Below are 25,461 nucleotides of genomic sequence, written 5' to 3'. Positions count from 1 at the left end.
TGCCTTTAAATATTTTCTCATTTTTGTGGTGTTCTTTTTGTTTTTAGAGAAGTTCTTGAAAATGTGACATGACAATTGCAAAATAGGTTTTAATGAAGAAGATATAGCTTAAAATTGAAAAAGCAGCCCTTTTTAGATTGTACATTTTGATTTTAAAATTCCTGTGACTGGTTGTATGTCTCCGTCACCCAGCTGAACAGCTTTACAGGACAGCAGTGTGTTTTTGAGGGGAAAACTTTCTTCTGGGGCTTAAGTCACAGCCATCAGGAGCGGGTTTTTTTGGCAGATGTTCTTGGAAGGGAGGAGTTGAAGTTCACTCCACATTGAGTTGAAACACACAGGAGTATTGCCTTTTGGAATCTTAGTTGTCTCTCTGGCTGCAAGAAAGGATTAATCCTGCTGATAGGGAAAATCAGCACAAAAGGTTCCCTTGCCAGAAGGGAGAACCAGAACTCTTTGTTTTGACTCTGTTAAAAAGACAGACAATCACTGCCTAAACCCCTGTGTTTATCTCCCTCCCCATGAGGAAGAGATAGAACTGTTTGTTTGGATATTTCTGAGGAGGGAAAGGGAGTGCTTAATTGCCTGCCTAGGAATGGGAAGCATGAAGGACTGTACTTCACTCTAAAAATAAAGGAATTTCTTTATATAGGACATCTTCAGATATTCTTCCTTTAAAAGATTTTTCAACACCTGATTCCTGAGGGCATGGCAGCAGCTTTCCTATAATACCCTACCAAATTATTTGAGCTCATGTTCAGTCTGACCGTAGATGAAGAAAAAATGCATACTAGTGAAACAAAACGGTTATTTTGATATTTATGAGGTTACTTTGAACTACATAGAAATGTAACGGTAATCTGGAAAAAAACATTTACACTTAAGCAGTTCCAATATTTTACAGGTAGCTGCTTTTATTAAATTAAATATGAATGGCTTTAATGACTGATTCATTAATATACTGCAAAGTGGAAAAGCCAGGTTGATTCTTGGAAGCTAGAGAACGGTTCCTTGTTAGAGGATGAGAGGATTGTGGAGGTGGTGTCAGTCTCAGAGATTGAGGAAAGGAGTATTGTATCATTATATTTAGATCATTCTGGTCAATTGAAGTCTGACTACTAAGTGGATGCAAAAGAAGTCATGTTCATTCTAAGACATTTTGATGGAAGGTCTTATAGGTAGAGAGATTGAGAGTAGAAGTTTGCAATAATCTCCAGTATTCTAACAGGTGACAAAAAATCCTGGAATGGGGGGGATTGAGGGAGGGGAATAAATTGATAATTGCTAATTCCAATTTATTAAGGTAGTTCTTTGGTTCTTTTTGCTTTTTTGCTTTTAAGTAATGTTTAAACTTTATACTAAATTAATTATGATGTAATATGAAATGTAAGCTTTGTCAGAAGCTGTTTAATATGGTTTAAATTTGCATTTGCATTAACAAAATTGTGTTGGCAAGACAATTTCCCTTTATGTATATCTGGCTTGCAGTCTCAAAGTAAATAACCTGAGTTTCTTGGTCTCTGTCTAATGAACAGCCCAACAGTAACGATTTTTTGGACAGTTCAGAAGAAATATACTACACTGCAAGATCTAACCTGGTATATTTCACCTTCTGATTTTCTTTGTCAACCTTGGTTTTATGTCTTTATTTTTGTTTTTCAATGCTAAAGTTTTGTTCAATTGCTGTACTTGCTTTTGCCTCTGTAGAACAGTTTTTCAGTCTAAGGGTTAAGTTGTATGAATATTTCTAAGGAACGGAGGGAAAATATATATAAAGTAGGTCAGTATTATGCATTAACTGTAATGTCTTAAACTTTTTTCACTGTGTCTAGGAGATATTTCATAGCATATTTTGTTTGGCAGTTCCTTTAAACATCCATTTGAAAGATTAAAAAATGTGTATGTTTTTAATGTTTTAATATCCAAAATGTAATTACAGCATAGAATGAATACAAACATTACCATGCATACTGACGAAACCACGAACATTCTAAGATCTAGATCAGAAATATGATTGTCTTGGTACCTGTTCTCTTTTCCAGCCCTTCTCTGCTTTAGCAATGCAGTGTGAAAATCAAGCCAGCAACTTTTACTCTGTTCTGCTCCTGGGTCTTCAAATGGCCAGAGACTCGTGTATCTGTTGTTGGTGATGGTTGCTAGTCATGTGTAAAGTAGTGAGAGCACTGTTTCATTTCTTCAGACTCTGTACTAGGTGGAACATGCTGTGCTACCAACTAAACCCAAGTCTTGTTTTGATTTGTAAACTGAGAATTTCATGTGGAAGCCCATTGAAAATAATAAATATGGAACAAAATGATGGCTTTTTACATCAGCTTCTCAGAAACTGTATCTGCCAATATATGTGATAGCTTAAGCTGTACTGACTCCAGTTTTGGAGGCAGTCCTGTGTAGATTTTCCTCCTTAACATACACAAATGTCCTTTAGCAACTTCCTTGGGACTACAGCTCCAGTTTCTCTTCCTCCAGCAGCATTGTCCTGCACTTCAGCTCTGCTTTTCTTTCAGCTGCCGACTCTCTTCATTTTCTCACTTTTTTCCTGCCACTTTCGTCTCTGCTGCATGCAGATGGTTCCTGCTGTCCTCGTGAATGTGGCTCCAGGAAATCTTTCCATGGTCATTCCCAAAGGGACGCCTGCAGCCCCTCATAGATTGGCATAAGCCCATTACAGTAGTTGCTCCATGTGTTGCCCTCTAGACCACTGAGTGTAAACTGGCCTAAGATGCCATCTAAGATGCACTTGCAGCATGTGTCCTGACCAGACCCCCCATTTGGCATCTCCTCTGCCCCATGGTTTTAAATTTAGGACAATAGTGATTGCTACAATGAAGAAAGAAGGAAATAATGTTAGTTTTAAATAGGAGGGAGTTTTCTAGGCTGTGAACACTTTCCAGACATCTCCACTTCATCTGCATCAGGCACTCTCTATTCCGCAATTCCACAGGCTCATTATGAACCAGAGAGAAGTGCTCTGACTCAGTCACAGGATCCCATTTACTTTTGAGATTTGGTTGTTTGTTTTCTCGCCAACCAAGGTGGTTGTTCTGGAAAGCCCAGAAACTAAAGGAAGTTTTTCTCTTGTCTTCTATACGAGACCCTGCTAATCGTGCTCTCCCTCCTCTAGATCTGTTAGTCTCAGCTGCAGACACTGTTCACTGGACAGTATATGGTTTCTTCAAGCCTTCATGAAGTGGGATTGAGTAGTCCTCTCATCAGGAGGCTTTGACTTCCCATTTCACTTGAGTCCGGAAATTGTTCCACTGTGGAACATATACCTGATGAGGGACAAGCCTTTGGCCAGGGGCGGCTCCAAGCACCAGCATGCCAAGCGCATGCTTGGGGCGGCAAGCCGTGGGGGGCACTCTGCCGGTCGCCGCAAGAGCAGCAGGCAGGTTGCCTTTGGCAGCATGCCTGTGGAGGGTCCGCTCGTCCCGTTGCTTCGGCGGACCTCCCACAGGCTGCCGACAAATTCCTGCGACCAGGGACCTCCCGCAGGCAAGCCGCCGAAGGTAGCCTGCCTGCTGTTCTTGGGCCGGCAAAATGCCTAGAGCCGCTCCTGCCTTTGGCAAACCCATGAATCTTCAGGATCATAACCAAAACAAATGTCAAAGGTTGGAGAAGCTTTATGGGTCATATAGATAATGACAGCGACTGTAGTCCAAGTTGGAATTTTAGATCACCATCAGACTCTGTGGCACTCTGGGCACTGGATCTAGCCATTCAGCAGCCTCTGCCTCCAATCACTACACAGATTATATTTAAGAAGTTTGACATTTGAACTGTAATCACCGGTAAAAATGGACAAGGGAAAAATGAAACCTGTCTCTGACAGTGGCATCTGGATTCTCTGGGAGATAGAAAAGGTTCAGTGGTTGACTTCTCAGCTATATCTAGGGAAATTTCAGTGCCTCAAAAGACTGACTAGCAGATCCACCATCATTCATGGCAAATGCCAAACTAACAAGATGGTGCTATTGTAATGCCTTCCACATAGAGACATGTTTGCTTCACATCTAAACAAATTTTGGTTCTGCCTTGATCTAGGCACAAGGATCTTCCCATTGAGAGGGTGGATGCTCTTTCTTAAACTGGTCAACCCCTAAACACATGCCTTTTCTGCCAAAGAAATGCATATGTAGTTGCCAAAAGGCTACAGTCATCCTCAAGCCCTGTCACTGTCCCATGAGGCCTTGTTTCCCTAGTTTGTATTCAGCCTGTCTATATATCAGAACCATGGCAACTCCCTCAAACAAGGAACCTTCTCCATCAGTTCTGATCAGATACAATTCTGCCCCTGGACCCACACAGCGTGTATGTAACAGCTTGAGATCTACCTTTTAAAAAATGATTAGTGATTTTTTGGTGTTTCAGTTCTGGGTGCCCATCAAGACACATGATTGTCAGAAAGCAAGCGTACGTAGCACATTTCGAAAATCAGGTCCCTTGTATGTGTTTCAATTGGGCACCCAAAATCACTAGTCATTTTAGAAACTTCAGGCCTGGATGTTAACAAAATAATTCTCCAAACCTTTGGCTTCTCTTCTCATCTGGTTGATGTTTTGCTTACATCCAAGGAGCACTCTACAAATCAGGCATATTGGAGCAATTAGCAGTTTCTTTAGTGGGTGCTGCACTAGAAGTGTCCCTCCCCTTGAAGCACACCTCTCCTTCCTTTTGGAGTTTTTGTTAAAGGTCTGTATCAGAATGTCATATACCAACTCTCAGATCCTGACTAAATAATGACAACCTCATTCTGCATTCTCACATCACTTGACTTTTTTTCCAGTGTGCTAAATGCTGTCAACCGCCAGTCAGAGCCCGTTAGCAGAACGGAACCTGAATTTCATTCTGAATGCTCTCAACAAATCTCCTTTCACGCCTCTGGCAAAAGCTGCCTTCCATTATCTTTCTGTTAAACCGATGTTCCTCATTGCTACCACCTTTGCTCAAAGAATTAATGAGTAGGGAGATCTCTTGTGTAAAGAACTCTTCCTCCTGTTTTTCACAGATAAGCAGTTCTTAGAACTGTTCCCACATCATTACTTAGGAAATTTCCTTCCCTTCCATCTGAACACATCCTGTCCAAGGAAGTGAATTAGTATTCCCTAGATGATATTAGAGCTGTAAAATATTGCCCAAATCGAACAACTTTTTTTCATAATGCCAAGATCCTTTGTTTTGTATGTGGTCCATCCTACTTTTTTGGAACTGGTTTCAAATTCCATATTTCCCCATAAGTCATTGCAGCTCTTAAGGGATCCTGTATTCATTTCCAAAGGGCTCCCCATACAGGAATAATCGCACTCACTGCTTGGTTAGTAGTTATATTGTGGGCATAGAAGGGACTGTCCATCATATCAGGAAATCTTCACCCTGGGCTTCTCTCTGTGCCTTCATTAACGCTGTAAGGGAATGCAGAGTCCTCTAGGAGTGCAGCTTTTGGTCACTGGATCCTGGAGAATGCGCTGCCTAACTAAGCTAGTACCCTTCCTAATTATTAGGGGTTTTCTGATATATAGTTTGATTGTTTCTCTTTGGAAGTTAGTATTCTTATGTTGGTCACTGTACCGTTAAGACTCTTTTGGGTTTACCAAGGGGTACAGGGTGAATCACTACTGCCTCCTTACAGCGCGAGGGAGCCTTGTCTGTGCTCCCTGGGGGAAACTTGCCCAAAACTACAGGTTGCTGCCTGCTGGCAACACAAGCACCCCACTCCGGGCTCTGCAAGCCCCACTCTTTCACTCCGCAGGCTAGCAATTTGAATATCCCAGCCCTTATGTCATATAGAGAGACCAATGTACAGTTTAAATTCCCCCACTCTTTTTCTTTCATTATGAATCAACAAGACTCTTCTCCCTAGAATAACCACAATTTTTGTTTACATTACATTTCAAAAGTGAATTGGGAGGGGAGATTCTTGAGATTGTCCTCAGTGGAAAACAAAAATATGAACATTATTCTTAAGATCCAATGGAACTAAGTAGGATGGGGGACTTGAGTCCAAGGCATTTTTCTTTCTCGGCCAAAGAGTTAGATTTCTGAGACAGCCAATTCTGTTTCTGGCAGACCATTTAAAATACTGAATCCAGTAGCCAGTCACTGCAGAGGGATTTCAATAGCTAATCAGAATGGATCTATTTCTCTTCTTTGTATGGGTGCTAAATAAGAATAGTGATTATGCCCTTCAGACAACCACAGACAGAGTGCAAGAAATCACTGAACAAGGTGGGAGGGAAAACTGCGGATATGCAACAATAATTTACAAAATTCCTGCATGCTGATTAGTTGAGACTGTTTGTTTTATTTGGATGTTTACTAAAATCCTGAAAGACTTAATTCTCTTTTTGAAAAACTACTAGCATTATTTAAAAAGTTGAACACGTTTTTAATAAAATAAGGACAATGGAATTTGGTGTATGACTTAAGTGTTATTCAGTAAGCATTCTCCTTTATGGGAGAATGAAATGCTAAGAATCATTAGTCATTCCTTTCACTAGGAGACTGGGAAAAATGGTGATACCATATTAGTGGAAGATGTACACGATCTTATGATTGACTGTCTTTGAACAACTAAGGTACATTTGTATTGTCAACTGATCAGGAGTTACCTTATCAGCAGTCAATAGTATTTAATATCAAAGTGTTATACTTCCAAATTTTATTACTGACCACTTAATTACAGTTTCAGGAATAGCAACTGCAATATCCAATTATGAATTATTGGTTCACTGTGCATATTCAAATACACTTGTTAAAAAACTATGAAAAGTAAATGGGAAAGTGAATTTCATGTACAGCTCAAGCCTACACAATAAATTTGTTCCAAATTAAGAGTATAAAACTAGCAGAAGAGCAAAGCTACAATTATAGTTCATGCACGATGAGATACTGCATGACATACAATAAAAGCTGTTTTATCCAGTACTTCATGAACCGAAAAGCTCTGTAAACCGGCATTTCCGATCTTTATTGAAATTCCGGTCTATAGTGCCGTTGGTATGGGGCCAGCGGAGGGTTGGGGTGCAGGAGGTGGCGTGGAGCGTGTGCTCTGGGAGGGAGTTGGTGTGGGAGGGGGCTTGGGGTGCTGGATCCAGGGGCTTCTCACCTCCGGCAGCTCCCCACAAACTGCTCTTAGGTGGAGGTGTGACAGGCGGCTCCACACGCTGCTCCTGCCCTCAGTGCTAGCAATGCAGTTCCCATTGGCTGGAAACCGTGGCCAATAGGAGCTGCGGGGGCAGCGGCTGCAATCAGAGGCAGCACACAGAGCTGCCTGCTATGCCTCCACTTAGGAGCAGCTGAGATGGGTCACTGCTTGCAGGGAGCTGCCCACAGTGAGCAGCTCTCTGATCTGGCACCCCAACTCCCCTCCTGCACCCAAACTCTCTCCCAGAGCCCTAATTTAGAATAAAAAGATTTTCCCCTGGAATGTATGATTCGTTCTCCTGCATGACTTTTCTTTAATATTATCCATTACACTGAGATTTTGTACGTTGTTGTCCACACCCTTATATTGTGCAAAGTAGTGGGTTTTTTCCCAAGTAGAACTCTAGTTATAAACTGTACCAGCAATTCAAGACCAGTTCACTGTTAACTGACCTCTTAGAATAGAGTATAATTTGGGACATTTTGTGGATCGTATTAAGATATTTTAATATTATTTCCATATCCCATTGATGATGATTGTATATCTTGCAATATTATTTTGAAAACATAGGGCTCAGTCAGATTTATTTGTGTTTTATGTTCATGTGCTGCATATTAAAACTTTCAAACTCAAAGCATTTGGAAGGAGATGAGGATACAGTTTTTATCCAAATCTCAGTCTTTACAAACTCTCTTACTCCCCACTGATTGATTTTAGTGTACATAAGGAATTACTTTACCCAGCAATGAAGTACATTTGGGTGAAATACAGTAATGTTTGAAAAGCAAACAGGAACACAATACAGCAGTTTAGAACAGGAAGTGAAGAACATAAATGCTCATTTGAAAACATAGTCTAGTAATACTAGCAGACAGCATGGTAGTAAACTGGATAAAAACAAAGGTTTGTCCTTTAAAATATATAAGTGTAAGTAACACTGACAGATGTCATCTTTCATAAAAAAAAATAATTGCAGGGCATATAACCATCAGTGACAGATAAAGAATCTTTTACATTTTGTAGAGGTTTGCTTATTTTCTCTTATTAAATTTTCTGTCACTCCTGCAGAATGTACACTGTCATGTACTATAGAATGTGTAAATTAAAGTAGACAGACACTTTAGCTCTGTCCAGCATAGGATCTTCACTTTCCATTTTTATAAGAATTTGTGTATTACACTTTTGGAATTTATATTCAAAATGCTTTTCACTTAAGGTGGGAAATTTCTCTCACTCTAGATAGCTGTGTAGTGCCAAAAAGGAAGGTGTCACAATTCAGAGCAACTGCCACCTGTATTTAACTCTTGTGGTCCAGCAAGTGCACCCACTCTCAGGCTTCTGGCTCCCCAGCCATCATCTCTCTTGGATGGAGACATGTGTTTCTCTCCATCCTGACCAGGGTATTTCCAGGCTGCACAGTTTCTTGCCTACACTGTGAATCCCCCAGCAAACCCTGACTGCCCGAGCAAGCCTGCTTTGCTTTTGCTTGCAATCCGAAGGCTATAAACAGTGTAATTGCCACAGTAATAAGTTACTACATAGCTCTTTCTAAGCAGGTACATTTATTCTTAAGGTGAAAGCGTTACAGAGAAAACATTAAAACAGTAAAAGAAGCTACATGCATGCTGATAAGCTTACCAGAGATCAGCCCACCTCCAACAAGGGCTCTGGTTGGTGAACAGTCCTGCATATCCCAGCAAGGGTTTTTTCTGTGGTTCACAGTTGATGATAGCTGTGAGCTCATAACAAGCATACCAAAGAAGTACTTCCTTATGTTAATTTTAACTCTACCTCCCTATTAATTTCATCGGGTGACCCCTGCTTTCTGTGTTACATGAAGGGGTGAGTAACACTTTCTTCACACAATTCATGATTCTATAGACCTCTATCATATCCCCCTTTAGTCACTTCTTTTTCCTAAAGTGAACAATCCCAGTCTTTTTAATCTCTCTTCATATGAAAGCTGATAATTTTTGTTCCCCTTCTCTGTCCTTTTCCCTAGTCTAATATATCTTTGTTGAGATGAGGTGACTAGAACTGTGCACAGTATTCAAGGTGTGGACTTACCATGGATTTACATAGTGACATTTTGATATTTTCTGTCTTATCTATCCCTTGCCTAATGATTCGTAACATTCTGTTAGCTTTTTTGACTGCTGCTGCACAATAAGCGATGTTGTCAGAGAACTATCCATGATAACTCCAAGATCTTTCTTGAGTGATATCTAATTTAGACCCTATTATTTTGTATGTATAGTTGAGATTGTTTTCCAATGTGTAATTAGTTTTGCATTTATTAGAACTGAATTTCATCTGCCATTTTATTGCCCGGTCCCCCTGTTTTGTGAGATACCTTTGTAACTCTTCAGTCAGCTTTGGACTTAACTATCTTGGGTAGCTTTGTATCATCTGCAAACTTTGCCACCTCACTGTTTACCCCTTTTTCCAGATCATATATGAGTATGTTGAATGGCAGTGGTCCTAGTTAACTCCTCGGAGGACTCTTCTGTTTACCTCTCTTCACTGTGAAAACTGTTTATTCCTGTCCTTTGTTTCCTTTTAAGCAGTTACTGTTCTATGAGAGTGCCTTCCCTCTGATCCTATGACTCCTTATTTTGCTTAAAAGCCTTTGGTGCTGGACCTTGTCAAAGGCTTTCTGAAAGTCCAAGTAGGCTGTATCGTACAAGTACTATGGCCCTCCAGTGCAGGGACACCAAAATGAGAGCTGCTCTTACAGTGGAGAAGTGAGTGGCAATCGCACTGTGGAAACGTACAATGCCAGATTGTTACCACTCAGTCGGAAATCAGTGTGTAGTCAGGAAATCCACTGCATGTAAATTTGCAGGGCCATTAATCATCCGCTACAGAGGACTGTGACTCTCGGCAATGTACAGGACATAGTGGGTGGATTTGCAGCAGTGGGGTTCATGAACTGCGATGGAGCAATAGACAGTGCACACATCCCTATCTTGGCACCAAGCCATCTCGCCACAGAGTGCTTCGAGAGAAAAAGCTGTCTTTCTATGGTGGTGCAATTGTTGGTGATCGCTGGGGATACTTCACCCACATCAACGTGGGCTAGTCAGGGAAGGTTCATGATGCTCACATCTTGAAGAACACAGGACTTTTCAGAAAGCTACAAGCAGGGACTTTCTTTCCAGACTGGCAGATTAGCTTTGGGAATGTTGAAATGACAATAGTGATAAGCTACCCATTGCTCCCCTGGCTTATGAAGCCATACACTGGCCATTTCAGCAGCTCCGAGGAATGATTCAACTACCAGCTCACCAAGTGCAGAATAACAGTTGAATGTGCTTTTTGTCGATCTGAAGGGGCATAGTTTACTCACAGGATTGGACCTCAGTGTTACCAGAATCAAAATGGTTATAGCTGGCTGCTGTGTGCATCTCTGCCTCTCTTGGTTGTATAACTGCCTCTTCTAGAACGAGTAAATTAAGGAAAAGTCATGGTCTTGTGGGGAGGGGACATCCCTGTAATGGAAAATTTATGTACACATTTAACTGAGATTTCTTTCCCTGAATTGGGCTCACCTGTGCTCGACTGGTTGGACTGTGGTGGAATCAAAAAGAGGTCTTGGCTCTCTGCACAGCTGGATCCCCCAATCACCAGTCCCCCATCCTCCTCCTCTCCCTCACTGTTCTTGGCAGAGGCCTGTGACTTGGACTCTTCGGAGGAATCTTTGGTATTGTGCAGGGTGCTGGTAGGGTCTCTGCTGAGTATGGCAGGCAGCTCATCTTAAAAGCAGCAGTCTATGGCTTAGTACCAATCGATTTTTGCCTTTCTGGTGTGCCTAGTACAGCTCCTTGGCTTTCATGCAGCACCGTTACTGGGCTCTGTAGTACCTCTTCTCTTGAATCCCTTCAGCAGCCTGCTCGTAGGTGTTCAAGTTTCTGTGGTTGGTCCATAGCAATGCTTGCACAGCCTTGTCTCCTTACAGGTCCAAGAGAATCAATGTCTCTTGTCGGAGCACATCTGGAGTGCGTGGCCAGCATACTCAGCTGGACAGTTGCACTCAACAGTGGAGAGCTGCTTGGTATTCTTGCCAAACTGAGCAATCAGGAAAAGGAATTCCAAAATTTACAGGGCTTGAAAAGGGAGGGAGGGCTCCTGGTTTATGTGATCTCTTGGCAGTGGAATTCACAGTGGTAACCAAAGTGGTCAATGTGGCACATTTTGGGACAGCTGCTGGAGAATTGTTAGGGTTGACATAGGTAACAGTGTCTACATGCACGCTGTATTGACCTCCGTACATTAACCTTGGCTAAGGCCGCTTGGGGAGGAGGTATTACTATGTTGGTGTAACAGGACACTTACAGTGGGAGACAAATTTAAATGTAGACACATGCACAACTAGGTTAAGAACATAGGAATGGCCATACTGGATCAGACCAAAGGTCCATCTAGCACAGTATCCTGTCTTCCGACAGTGACCAATGCCAGGTGCCCCAGAGGGAATGAACAGAACAGGTAGTCATTAGGTTGATGCAAGGCAGCTTATGTCAGCATAACTTTGTAGTATAGAACAGGCCTTGGAGTCCCTCCTGTCCTCTCAGTGACCCCCCTCTTGGGCCCAGGAAGCCTGGGAGAGGAAGCTGTCTGGTTTGAATGCAAAAGTGACAAAAGGGGGACTGGGAGAGAGAAAAGTATAGCTTGGGACTGTAGGATTGGGGAGAGAAACTATGACTGTCACTGGGAGGACAAACAAAGTTGGATGAGGAACTAGATTGGGGGCATGAGGAGGGTGCGCAGATCTGGAAAGGAACTTGGGTGTCAGGGAGAATTAGAACTGGTTGGCCAAAGAGAATGGGACAAGGAATTGAGGGGTGGGGAGACTAAGACTGGATGAGAAGTCTGAGAAGATAGAGAGTAGTACTAGAAGTCTGGGGTCGGATGAGCTGGGAACTGGGAGTGGCTGGACTGGGAGACTGGGTGTGTGGAGAGAGAGACTGGGAGATGCGAGGACACTGGGACTTGGACATTGAGCCTGGAGGAGAAGATTAGGACTGGCTGGGCTAGGAGACTGGGATGAGTAGCCTGAGGACTGGAGTAAGCATTTCTTCTTTGTCAGGCTGTCCTTCATATGGGAGAGTGGGAGGCTCAGGCTATGGAGTGCCTCTTCACTGTGGGGTGGTTGCCTGTCTAATCTAGTTGTACTAGTCTCATCACTGTGTTACCAGGATATCCTTTGGTGATGGACTGGATATTTCTGGAATGGGATGCTCTTGAGAGAGTTCTGTTCTATAAAAGCTGCTAAGTGGTGTCTAAAAATTTTAACGTCTTAAAACATCACTCATTTCCCAGTATAGGCGAACCCTAAGTGTTTAGGGGAAGGAGTTTGTGTACATACTTCTCCAATCCTGACCTGGCTGAGGAGAGACAAACATCCCATAGCTTTAATAGTCTTCTCTTGGGACGTGCTAGTATGGTGATTTTTTACGGTGAACTCTGCCTATTCCCACTAATGAGATAAGCATGCCTTCTGGTACGTGAGCTCAGAATTTTTGAGAGTAGTGTCTCCTGGGGTTCTTTGCCACCTCATGCTTAGTCTTAAGGTTACCTAGCACTTCGTAATTTGTAAGTGCTTGATTTTGCAACTTTAATGTTTGGTTAATGTAGTATTTTGTATTTCATACAAAAGAACTACTCATAAAATAAATGAGCGTATAGTAGTTGTCCTTAAAATATTTTTTTGCCTTTATAACTAAAACAAACAAAATATTTGCCCCATTCTCTATATAGTATTTATTTGGATAGTGCCAGTTGTATACTACAGACATTACAAGATCTCTGCGCTGAAGAACTGACAATATAAATATATACAATTAAAATGAACAGTAAAAAGCACTGTGACTAATTGAAGCTTAACACACCATTTGCTAGTTCCACAAGTTTGTTGTTTTCATAGTTTGGGGTTTTTTAAGTGATCAGTGGAAAGCCTTCTCTAGCTCAGTATTTCCCTGAGGAGGGAACTGTGGTTAAATGGCTTTATGAAAGGAGTGTGTTTCATGGAGGAATTTGAGGAGATGTGAGGCATGGCAGAGTCGGGGCATGGAAGGGACCCAGGCTTAAGGGACCTATGAATGAGGGTCTAGAGCCAAAAGTGGCAGTAGGACAGAATTAGTCATGTGGCTTGGGTACAGTGAAGAGGGTGAGGCAAGCATGTGACATGTTTTTAACTCTCTTGTCTTTTCATCTTAAAGCTCTTTCTCTTACATTTATAGGATCTGCAGCTAGAATATGGTCATGGTCCCCAGAGTGGCTGCTTCTTAAGTGCAAATAAGTGAGTAAAAGAGGGCATTTTTCCTCTTTTTTTAAAAATTTAACTGAGACTTAAATTCATTGTTTAAGTTTAAAACTGCAGGTAATGTAGTAGTAAAATGTAATTTGATGTTTATGCAGTAAAACATGATAAACCTTTGGTTATTTACAGTAATGCAGTTTTTAAACTATTGACTTCTACAATAATAATCACTCCAGCTGATATAGAGAGTTAGAACAGTTCTCAGCATATTGAGGTGTACTCTCAAGATATTGAGACTGTCACCACCACCACCTCTAGAATGTCAGTTTCAGTTTCAGACATCAGAGTCTGTTTAGTGACAAACTTTCCCTTACAGCAAGATATTGCCTTTCTGCCCAAGTCATCTGGCCAGTTATGGGGATGTACTTACACATGTTTGTTTAAAAAAAAAAAAAAAAAAAAAAGACAAAAGAACTTAAAACATTTACACGTCTATGGAGAACTCTAGTCATTACAGTTTTGTCATTAAGTTCCTTAGAGGTTAATCTTTACGTTGTGAGTTTTGATGTAGTTATCCAGATACACGCACTATATGAAATGAGATAATAGTCACTGATTCTCTCCGGCCTTGGATACTTGAAGTGGTTTAGGTGCTTTTATATTTAAAATGACACTGTCTGTACAAGTCAAACTCTTGACATGTAGCTTTATAATCGATACGTTGTATAAATATTTAGATGAAAGTATAGGCATTCCATTTCCTTCACTCTATAGATCTTTTTTATTTTTCAGTAGGGAATAATATTGATATTTTTAAGAATCCTCCTTTCTGTAAAAATCCTGCTGCCCTTTTATCGCATGCATGAATGCAGATGTTTGCAGGACAGCCAGCACGTGATGGGCTTAGTTTTATAGATTGGCTTGTTGAAATCTGCATTTTGAGAGGAAAAACATAGTACTGTGGAAGATGTGAATTTTAAGATAATAAAATTGGTATTAGTGGTCTCCTGACAATGATAATTTAATCTTTTTGACACTTTTACTTTTCATGATAACATACTATTTAATCTTAAGTATCTTGGTTTCAATTTAAACAGGTGAATATTGAAATAAGCCAAAATAGCCCTAGTTTTCAGTACAGAGGTGATGGCCAGGTACAGTAATTAGGAGTACGCTAATAAGTGTAAACACTGTTTAATAGCATCATGTAACTATATTGAAACAATAAAAATTATTCTTCAGCAAAAGAATCAGTGTATCTTATTAGAATAGAGTAACTTATTTTAAGTTGAGAATTTTTATTCATGTCTTATTTTCCAAGTGCTTTCTTCAGTTTGTGTTCAGTTATTTATTGTATTCTTATTAATTTTGAAGGAGTCTTCTAAAATCAGTTGAAGAAGAACTGCATCAGCGGTAACTTTTTTATTTTTCTCTTGTGTGTTTCAAAGTGTTTTTTACATTGATTTCTTGCACCTGTTACAATCTGCTAATGCTCATTTGAAGATATGGGAGAGGTCTCATTTGTCTGGGCTGAATCTGTGCTTTAAAGAATAATGAAAAATATAATAAAAATACAAAGCAGCATAATATCATTCTGTATAGAAGGTGCCCTTGAGGTACTGTGTTGCATACCAGAATTCTTTCATAGTAGCTAAAGTCATTTTAATGAAGGGAACTCAGCCATGGTACTTTGTTCATTTCCTTAGGGGACATGTGGCACATTTAGATGATGATGATGCAGACGATGATGCTAAACAGTAAGTCATTTTTATTTTGATGCATCTGCTCTCTGATTCATGGGTAGCTGAAAATTTAATCATGTTTGAATTGTTTTCTGAATGTGAGAATACCTTGATTTTTTTTTCCCCTTCTGATATATTTTTAAAATAGCAAAATCACAGTAATCTCTGTTTGGATCACATCACTGGTGTTATGCTTTATTCTGCTGATTTATTTGCATTAATATTGAAATAACATGTTTATGTTCAGCTCTTCGTACAGCTCTTTCACAGTATCTTTTATTATTTTCTCTAATTTATTATAATTAAATCAACATAAGAACAGCCATATTGGGTCAGACTAATGATCCACCTAGCCCAGTATCCTCTCTTCTGACTGTGGCCAATGCTAGATGCTTCAGAGGGAATGAACAAAACAGAGCAGTTATTGCGTGATCCAGCCCATCATCCATTCCCAGCTTCTGGAAGTCAGAGGCTTAGAATGCTTGGAGCATGGGGTTGCATCCCTGACGATCTTGGCTAATAGCAATTGTTGGACCTATCCTCCATGAACTTATCTACAGTAAAAGCTCTTTTATCCGGCACGTCACCAACTGGCAAGCTCTATAAACCAGCATTTCTGATCTGCACTGAGAGTTTGGTTTATAGTGCGGTTGATGCGAGGCTGGGAGGGGCTACGGCGTGCGCTCTGGGAGGGAGTTTGGGTCCAGGAGGGGGCTTGGGGCAGGGAGTTGGGGCCCGAGAGGGGCTCAGGATGCTGGATGGGGGGGAGCGCTCACCTCCGACGGCTCCTCACAAGCAGCTCCCCTCCCTGCTGTTGCTGGCGGAGGCACGGCCAGGCAGCTCTGAAGGCACACTGCTTCCATCCCTGCTCTTCGAGGGCTGACTCTGTGGCGCTCAGCCCATTGGCTGGGAACTGCAGCTCCCATTGGCTGCAGGGGGCGGCGCCTACAGATGGAGGCAGTGTGCCGGTGGAGGTGAGCGCCCCCCACATCCAGCACCCCAAGCTCCTTCCCATGCCCCTGCCCCAAGCCCCCTCCTGGACCCAACCCCTCTCTCCCTCCCCCTACCCCCCCCCGAGCCAGTGCCCTGCAACCCCTCCCGTTTCCCTGCTGCCCCACACCCTCCTATGCACTCCAAACCCCTCCCTCTGAGTTAACTGGCATTTTTAATTTACTGGTACTCCCCGTTCCTCCAGCATGCCAGTTAAAAAAGCTTTTACTGTACTTCTTTTTTTGAACCAAGTTATAGTTCTGGCCTTTTCAACATCCCCTGGCAACAAGCACTATAAGTTGACACTGTGTTGTATGAAGAAGTAGTACTTCCTTTTGTCTGATAATTTCATTGGGTGACCTCGGTTCTTGTGTTATGGAAGGGGTTAAATAATACTTTCTTATTCACTTCCTCCTCGGTATTCATGATTTTATATAACTCTGTCATATCCCCTCTTAGTTGTCCCTTTATCCAAGCTGAATATTCTGTCCTTTTTAATCTAGCCTCATGTGGAAGCTGTTCCATCCTCCAGTCATTTTTGTTGCCCTTCTGTGTACCTTTTCAATTTCTAATTATCTCTTTTGAGATGGAGCAACCAGAACTGCATACAATATTCAAGGTGTGGGAGTACCGGGGATTTATATAGTGGCATTATGATATTTTCTGTCTTAATATCCCTTTCCTAATGATTCCTAATATTGTCAGCTTTTTTGACTGCCACTGCACATTGAGCAGATGTTTTCAGAGAACTATCCACACTGGCTCCAAGATCTTTCTTGAGTGGTAACAGCTAATTCAGACCCCATCATTTTGTATGTATAGTTGAGATGATGTTTTCTACTGTTAATTACTTTGTATTTATCTACATTTAATTTCATCTTACATTTTGTCACCCAGTTTTGTGAAATCCCTTTGTAACTCTTCGCAGTCTGCTTTGGACTTAACTATCTTGAATAATTTTGTATAATCTGTATATTTTGCCACCTCGCTAAAATTCTAATCTGGCAAAAGGGCTACACTGAGCTAATGAAATCATCTGTTGCAACAGAAACCCTGGTGTATTATTGTTTACCACATTAAAAACATTATAGTGGAAAGTTTTAATTCATATTAAATTTCAGTGGAACAAATAATATGACCATTCTAAATCTAAGTTTAACTATGGTAGAGGCAGAGGAGAACTGAAAAGGGATTATATTAAAATGTGAAACCTGTATGTATGAAAGACCACCTGCTTAAAACAAATACATTGTTTGCCTGAGATAGGAAAGAAGACTGTTTTTGAGACAACAGGATTCAATTTTACTTTCCTGCTAACGGATGATCTTCAAAGAGCTGTTGCTTTATATTAGAAACCTGTGAACTGTTAGCTGAGTTTATTAACATTCTCGTAGAGAAACTAAATATATTTTAATGAATCTTCTCATTTTAGCTGTTTTACTGCTATTATATGACCATTTTATCAAGGAAAGTTTTTAAAAATGCCTGCACCCCTGTATTCAATGGGAAGGCCAGCCATCAGCGAAGAGGGACAAGTTTTTACAAATGATGTGCTTTACTGATTGACTAATATTGGGGCATGGGTGGTGACAGGTGGTAGGGTGCTTGATATATGACACAACACTAACCTTTGGATTGTTTTTCTATGAATTATTTGGGGGGAAGGTTCCAAAGGTGAGATGGAGACAAAAGTGCTGACACTGATACTTACATTTGAGGCAGGTGATATCACATTAAACATGCAGTTATTTAATTATTGATTATCTTTTCAAAATGGCAGTGTATAGGCTATTTGAGATGAGTGATGCATGTAGAAAAGTTCTTAATCATTTTTTCCTCTAAGAAGAATTTTCTAGGTTTTTGTTTTTTTAAATCATAATGTTAAAAAAAAAAAATCACCCCAACCCTGCATTATCTTCGAAGATAAGATTGAATAGAACTTACTCTTGGATCCATGCCCCCCTACATGTGACAAAGGAACTTGGTTTGCTCAAAGCTGTGTGTTCAAATGGGATAGCTCAGGCCACTGATGCAGTGGAATGTAAGTGTCCGCATAGCACTCCATTCCACCAATTCCATTCTGATTGCACTTGAAGAAGAAGCTATGTTGGATAGCCGCAATGCTGTTGCCTGTGCTGCAGCCAGCTCAGCTTGATGCCTCTTCTAATGCTCAGTTTGTGTCTCTTAAGTTTTGTTTAACCTTTTTTTCCTCCTTATCTCAGTCTGTCTGTAGTCAACACCACCTACTTAAAGTCTCAGGACTTTGAATCTCTTGGCTCCTGCTTTCCTGAAGCACTTTGCACTGGCTGCTTTGCTTGATACGCTAGGGATCCTTACTCCTAGCTCCTGCTCAGTCAGAACTTTCACATCAATGTCTTCATGTGACTTTTGTTTTTTCTATGGTTTGTTTCATTATTTCTTTCAGGATACGTAAGAAAGAGCCCAGTAGTTTCGAAAGATTTTGAGTTCAGTCTGACCATGTTCCCTATGGACAGACCATCTGGTGTGTTCTCTGCCTCCAAAAGGATCATGATTTGCTCACAGACTTCACCACAAATAGTCAGGTCCTAGAGAAAGAACCAGAAAGTCCGTATTGGCTTTCTCTGAAACTTTTTAAGTCTGGCGAGAAGTCTTGAAGGCTTCAACCTTGAGTGAGCCACAGTCCAGTCCCAGTGGGTCAGTCTTCTACTTGTTCTTTAGGCAACTTGAAAAAGAACAGTAAAGGCTGACATCCAAGTTTGTCATGCACTCTGTGGCGTTTGGTGACTTGGATGAATCAAGGCTGTCCCTCCAGAGAAAGGTCTTGAAGGGCACTGGTTCACTAGGTGTTCCATAGTTTGGATGTCTTCTCCACATTCATGGCTGTCATCTGGTCACTAAAGCTCTGCATCAATCCTTCTGATATCAGTTTGATGGAATGAGTCCAAAGCTCCACCTCAGTACAGGTGAGGCATTCAGCTGAATCCCTGGTGTCTTTCTCTAGAGCACATTGAGGGCTCAGCACTTCTGTTATTTCACACAAATTCCACAAGACCAAGTCATTGATGAAGAGTTCACTTGACATGCAACCACCTTTGCCTTTGATTCCTGGAAGCAACTGAAGTGTCAGCCTATGCCAGCCATGTTCAAGTTGATGTAATCCACAATCCTGAAGATAGAAAAGATTCATAGGTCTTATATCTTGAGTGCCTAGATACTCTGGTGAATAGTGTCTTCATATCACATTGGCTGTGTTGAAGTTTTTTGCATCAACTCAAGTACATCAAAGCTGTGTCCCAATGCTGATGCTGCCTGGACTACTCAAGGCTGTAGGAGCTCTGAATGCACTCATATCCAGGATCCATACCCTATGCCTTTAGTTCTGATACTTTGCATTAGCCATGCTGTTGATTCCACTGACACAATCCAGGCCAGTAGCCTCTGTGCAACCAGTGTTGATACATAAAAGGTGTTGATTAGCTGTCTCCCAGCAATGACAGCATCCTTTGACGTCTGCCTGAGATGCAGAGAAGGATGTAAAGGAAAATTTTCAAGATTTTAACTTCAATATATGATAGAGGATTTGAGTGAGGGTAAATGAGAGAGAAAGTAGTTACTTTCATTGTTAAAGATGAAACAAGGTTCCTAGTATAAACTGGATTCTGAACTCCTCTTCCAACTCCCCTTCCCCAAACCAAAATCAACCTGATCTTATGCTGGGATAGAACTTCTCTGGAAAGTCTTAGGGAAACCAGGCAAGTGAAGATAAGTATTCCAAAAAAATTCTCACTTCTTGGATATTTTCTTAACCCTTTCTTTGGAGCAGCATAATTCAAAAGCAGTTAAAATTCTGTGCAAGAATTCGAGATTTCAGGGCTGCATTCTCAAAATTATTCACACTAAATATTTTATACTTCCAAAAGATAAGAAATTTTTTTTAACAGAACAGGCTGTACAACAGTGTAGGAATGCAAGACCAAAAATACAGTAAATCCTTTACAACATAATGCTGGGAAAAAAAATTGAAATAGCTTTTCATTTTATGTTGATATATTTTTCTCCAAGACCAGGCTGTTGAATATTTGCTTCATGAGAACTCAGATCCACACAGAATTCTGCAAGGAAAAGGAAAAAATGAAGATATTATTGATCACATTACCCGAATAGTAGGTTAATGGTATGCTGTGAACAGATTTGCTGCTTTGCATATGGTTGAGACGAAGAATCCAGTGGTCAGGTCCATGAGCCGTCCAAGGAATAATGTTTGCTGCTTTCATTATAATTATTTGCAAATGCACAGATGGTACAGTAAAGATTGGAAAAAAGTTAAAAATACAAAACATAAAATAGATGAAACAGATCACAGAATGATAAAATCATAAAAATGTAGGGCTGGAAGGGACCTCGAAAAGTCATCACATCCAGCCTCTTGTGGTAAGGCAGGACCAAGTAAATCTAGACCATCCCTGACAGGTGTTTTGTCTAACCTGTTCTTAAAAACTTTCAGTGATGGGGATTCTACAATCTCTCTTGGAAGCCTGTTCCAGAGCTTAACTTCCCTGAGAGTTAAAGTTTTTCTTAATATCTAACTTAACTCTCCCTTGCTGCAGATTAAACTCATTACTTTAGTGGACATGGAGAAAAACTGATCACAGTCCTCTGTATCACAGCTGTTAACGTCTTTGAAGACTGTTATCAGGTCCCCCATCAGTCGTCTTTTCTCAAAGCTAAACATGCCTAAGGTTGGTGGTTTTTTTTAACTCCTCCTCAACCTCAAAAAGGTTTCCTAAACCTTTTAACATTTTTGTTGCTCTCCCTTGGACTCTCTCTAATTTGTCCACCTCTTTCCTAAAGTGTAGCCGCCAAAACTGGACACAGTACTCCAGGTGAGGCCTCACTAGTGCCTAATAGAGCAAAATAATTGTCTCCCCTGCCTTAAATATGACGCGCCTGTTAATGCACCCCAGAATATTAGCCTTTTTTGCAACTACATCACATTGTTGACTCATATAGTGGATTGCAAATTGAATAACTCCCAGATGCTTTTTAGCAGAACTACCACCTAGCCAGTTATTCCCCATTTTGTAGTTGTGCATTTGATTTTTCCTTTCTAAGTGTAGTACTTTGCACTTCACTGAATTTCATCTTGTTGATTTCAGACCAGTTCTCCAATTTGTCTAGATGTATAAGTTTAAAAAAAAAAAATCAAACGTGTCAAAAGGGTTTAGGTGAGCATCACATGCTCTAGCCATTCAGTAGCCACAGGGTCAGCAATGGCAATAGGCCAGTATGAGATGAGCTGCCATTTAAAGGCATGCGCTGTCCTCAGCCACAGCACAGCTATGTGGAGTCCCCAAGTGTGGTCACTTGCCGCACACCTCACCACCCCATCGTAATCCTATATAATCATCATCATTCCACACAACCATCAATACTTTTTAAGTAAATCCAACTAATATCCTGTATTCCCCCCTTAAGTATTAAATCCCTCCTCTTTCTTTCAACACATGCTAGACTCACTCTGTGTCCTCTCTGGATCTCCCTGTTAAGAATCTCTCCTCTCTTCTCCTGCACAAGTCCATATAGCCTCAACAGCTGAGCATTTCAAAATAGTCACTCATGACTTCAGGGGAGGTCTCTGGGGGCACTTGGGTTTCTCCTGCTTGTATCTGGGGCAAAGGAGGGAGCAGCACTGAAAATATACATAGTGTAAGTATTTAAAAATAACACTGGTATGGATCAAAAAGCTCAGGATGTTTCAATTATTTGTATAGTGTTTTGAAAATATAAAAATAAATCCTACATGACCGTATCAAGAATAAAGCATTGTGAGGATGTCAGAGATCTGTATTTGGATAACTTCTAAATGATCTGTACTTATTTTCTTTATAGCGCTACAATTAAACCTAAAGTGCCACCTCCTTTACCACCAAAGGTAAGCAGATTTTTCCACTGTATTACATAAGAGGAGAAATATGCTAAAAAGGGTTTGTGGTGTGTGTGTGTGTTTTTTTTCCCCCCAAAAAATTTGTAAGTGTCTAAATGACTTAAGAGTCTCATTTGACTTAAGCACTTTTGAAAACTTTACTCAAAACTTCTTTTGGCCCCAGATTTATCAAGGTGAGATTTGACCTTTCAATTATTTGTGTACATCTCTAATTTGGGGAAATGTGTATAATTTAATCTGTGGTATTCAGCAATGCAGAAATGGTACTTATGATTGTACCATTAATATTTAGGGAGGGATTAGATTAGGTATTTGAAGGATTTGGGGCTGGGGAGGCACAGGAATTCCCACCACAGGGCCACCACAGCAAGAGTCTTGACTACTAATTTCAGATGCAATGATGGGATACTTAAATGGTTGTGTGCACAGATCAGATAGCAAATTCTGTCACACTAACACAGTTGATCTACAATTTCATTGTACATTCAAAGTAAATTAAAAGGTGTAAAAAAAACCCTATATCTTATTCTGAGTGTCCATTTACCAATGCTGGGTGGCTTAACCATGCCTGCTTTTAGCTGTTCAGACAGGCCTGTGTTTTGGCATCAAAATTTTGCTCTTTAAGAGTCTGTTAGATGCCGTCTTGCCCAGTCTCTTGCACCCAATCTATACTTGAGCTGTCAGCCTCTGCCGTTTTCTGCTTTACAGGCTTTTTCCTTTCATGCTCTTCTGACGGATCTCATTTTTATTTCCTCAATCTGCAGATTCTGGCTCTAGAGTAGCATGCACATCAGCCCTCTCCTTGGGTTGGATGAAGTGACAGGCCCCCGGAGCCTGATGTTTCTCTGTCCCACTGGCCCAGCCAGTTCTGCAGCTCAGTGGGCCCATGGGGTTCCTGGCTCCAGTGGATTCTAGCCTAATGAATCTGCTGTTACATTTGTGATTGCTCCCTTCCTCGGCAGGGAGTGCTGTAGCTTTCCATTTTACAACTGGGACCTTGAGAGCCTTGCAACTAGCACAACCTAACCTTGCCATTATGGCTGCCTCCATGTGCTATAGATATTCATTAACCATGAATCTTGCACTTCTCGTAATCGACCACAGAACAGCAGACACAAACTCTTGTGAAATGTCCTATGCGTGGCACTGTAGGGCAAGAAAGATGTATCAGTAAAGGCAGCACCCAAAAAAGGACTTCCATCTCTGCACCATCTTCAGCTGGTGCTGCGCATGCTGAGGTAATGAGCAAGAGTGGTAGACAAACTTGGATTCTTAAGGTTCCAAGAGTAGGACACTCAATAGCAATAACCAAAATGCAGAACAGACAAATCAGTTGCTTTATAGTGCTGAAGCCATAAATGGGAACAATGTTTATTTAAAAAAAACCCAAACAAACAAAAGTTTGACTTGATTCAGTGTCTTTTGCTTGCTGTGGAAGAGCAATATGAAAGCCAGCAAGTTCTAGGGATGTGAGGCAAGCATTGAAGATTTCTCACTTTTTTAATCCTGGGTCTTACTCTTGACTTACTGTATGTTGGGAGAAACCAGCTTCCCTTTAAAAGCAGCAGAGAGTCCTGTGGCAGTTTATAGACTAACAGACATATTGGAGCATAAGCTTTCGTGGGTGAATACCCACTTGTGTCTGACGCATTCACCCACGAAAGCTTATGCTCCAATACGTCTGTTAATCTGTAAGGTGCCACAGGACTCTTCGCTGCTTTTACAGATCCAGACTAACATGGCTACCCCTCTGATACTTAGCTTCCCTTTGTCTATTTCCGATCTATAAAATGGAAATTGTGTGTATCTGTTTAGGTGTTTGTACCATGCTTAGCACTGTTATCCAAGCACCTGACACGGTGAGGGTTAATTAATGTTTGAGTAGCATTTTGGAAAATATAAAACACCTCTGTGTAAGTCCATTATGTGTTTATTAGAACCCACACTGGAATGTAAAGTGGCATTCTGTTGTTCGTTATAATTACAAGATGTGGTAGAAAAGAAGAACTAGAGCAAGGAGAGACACATGCCTGATGCCTAAGAAAACTTGTTTGTACTTAATGCATTGGAAAAAAGGACAATAGGAAAGGGATTAGTAGGACAGGAGAACTGAGATCACTGCTACTCTGATCTGCCTGTATACAGGAGGGAAGCAACTACACGAAAAGGCACAGACTGGGTTACGTTGTACCTTCTCCTTGACTGGGCTAGCTATATATAAAGTTGATAGCCAAGCTGTTACCAGAAAAGATGGGATTGTCAAGGTCTCATTCCCACTTTGAACTTTAGCGTCCAGAAAGTGGGGACCTGCATGTACCCCTCTAAACTTAATCCCTAGCTTAGATCTTATAGCGCTGCCACCAACCAGAGATTTCAGTGTCTGGTGCACTCCTTGTCCCCCCAAAACCTTCCCTGGGGAGACCAAGACCCAAACCCCTTGGGTCTTAAAACAAGGGAAATAAACCATTCCCCTACCTTTCCCCTCCCTGGGTTACCCTGAGAGATTACTGTGATTCAAACTCCTTGAATCTTAAAACAGAGAGAAATTCACCTTCCCCCCCTTTTCCTTTCCCCCCACCAATCGCTGGTGAGTTCAGACCCAGTCCCCTTGGATCGACACAAGGACAAAATCAATCAAGTTCTTAAAAAGAAAAGCTTTTAATTAAAGAAAGAAAAAGTAAAAATTATCTCTGTAAAATCAAGATGGAAAAATGTTTACAGGGTATCAGCTTTACATAGACCAGAGAGACTCCCTCCCTCCTAGCCTAAGTATAAGTTACAGCAAACAGAAGTAAAATATCCTTCCAGCAAAATACACATTTTCAAATCAAGATAACAAATATAAAGACTAATTCGCCTTTTATCTAGTACTTACTAGTTAGAACATGAGAGACTGTTTCAGAAAGATTGGAGAAAACTGGTTGCATGTCTGGCTCCTCTTAATCCCAAGAGAGAACAAAGAACAACCCAAAAAGCACAAAACAAAGACTTCCCTCCACCAAGATTTGAAAGTAACTTGTCCCCCGATTGGTCCTCTGGTCAGGTGTCAGCCAGGTTCACTGAGCTTGTTAACCCTTTACAGGTAAAAGAGACATTAACCCTTAACTATCTGTTTATGACAGGGATGAATGGATTACCCTTCTCATGCCTAGTCTGCAGTAGTCCTCCTGTGCAATTGAAGTGCCCTTGTCTCTGTCAGAGTTCACAGAAGAACCAGCTCAGCTTCAGATCTGGATGACCGGGAGGGAGCTAGTGACAGTTTTAGTCCCATCAATGTGTGTCTGCTTGACACTGCCCTCTGCAGTCATGTACTGATTTGGGGTCCTCCCAAAAGCAAAGGGATCTGTAGCCATGTTTCACAGATCCCAAAGGCCAGCTC

General features: G+C 41.1%; 1 protein-coding gene across 3 annotated transcripts in view; it reads left to right on the top strand.

The window, feature by feature from the left end:
* MAP4K3 (mitogen-activated protein kinase kinase kinase kinase 3) overlaps positions 1-25,461 on the top strand; it is a 138,332-nt gene that overhangs the window by 62,500 nt on the left and 50,371 nt on the right. For 2 of the 3 annotated variants that reach the window (XR_007774138.1, XM_050951562.1), the window contains exons 15-19: positions 1,536-1,598; positions 13,405-13,463; positions 14,799-14,837; positions 15,131-15,181; positions 22,028-22,070. Coding sequence is in view for 2 of the 3 variants with exons in the window: in XM_050951562.1 (XP_050807519.1) it covers positions 1,536-1,598; positions 13,405-13,463; positions 14,799-14,837; positions 15,131-15,181; positions 22,028-22,070 (255 nt within the window). In the remaining variant the exon portion in view is untranslated. The remainder of the gene's footprint in view (positions 1-1,535; positions 1,599-13,404; positions 13,464-14,798; positions 14,838-15,130; positions 15,182-22,027; positions 22,071-25,461) is intronic. The other variant, XM_050951563.1, reaches the window with a different exon arrangement.

The sequence above is a fragment of the Gopherus flavomarginatus genome, chromosome 4, assembly GCF_025201925.1.
Source record: "Gopherus flavomarginatus isolate rGopFla2 chromosome 4, rGopFla2.mat.asm, whole genome shotgun sequence".
NCBI classification, from domain to species: domain Eukaryota; kingdom Metazoa; phylum Chordata; order Testudines; family Testudinidae; genus Gopherus; species Gopherus flavomarginatus.
Note: the sequence above shows the minus strand (reverse complement) of the source record. Positions and strands in the feature narration are given on the sequence as shown.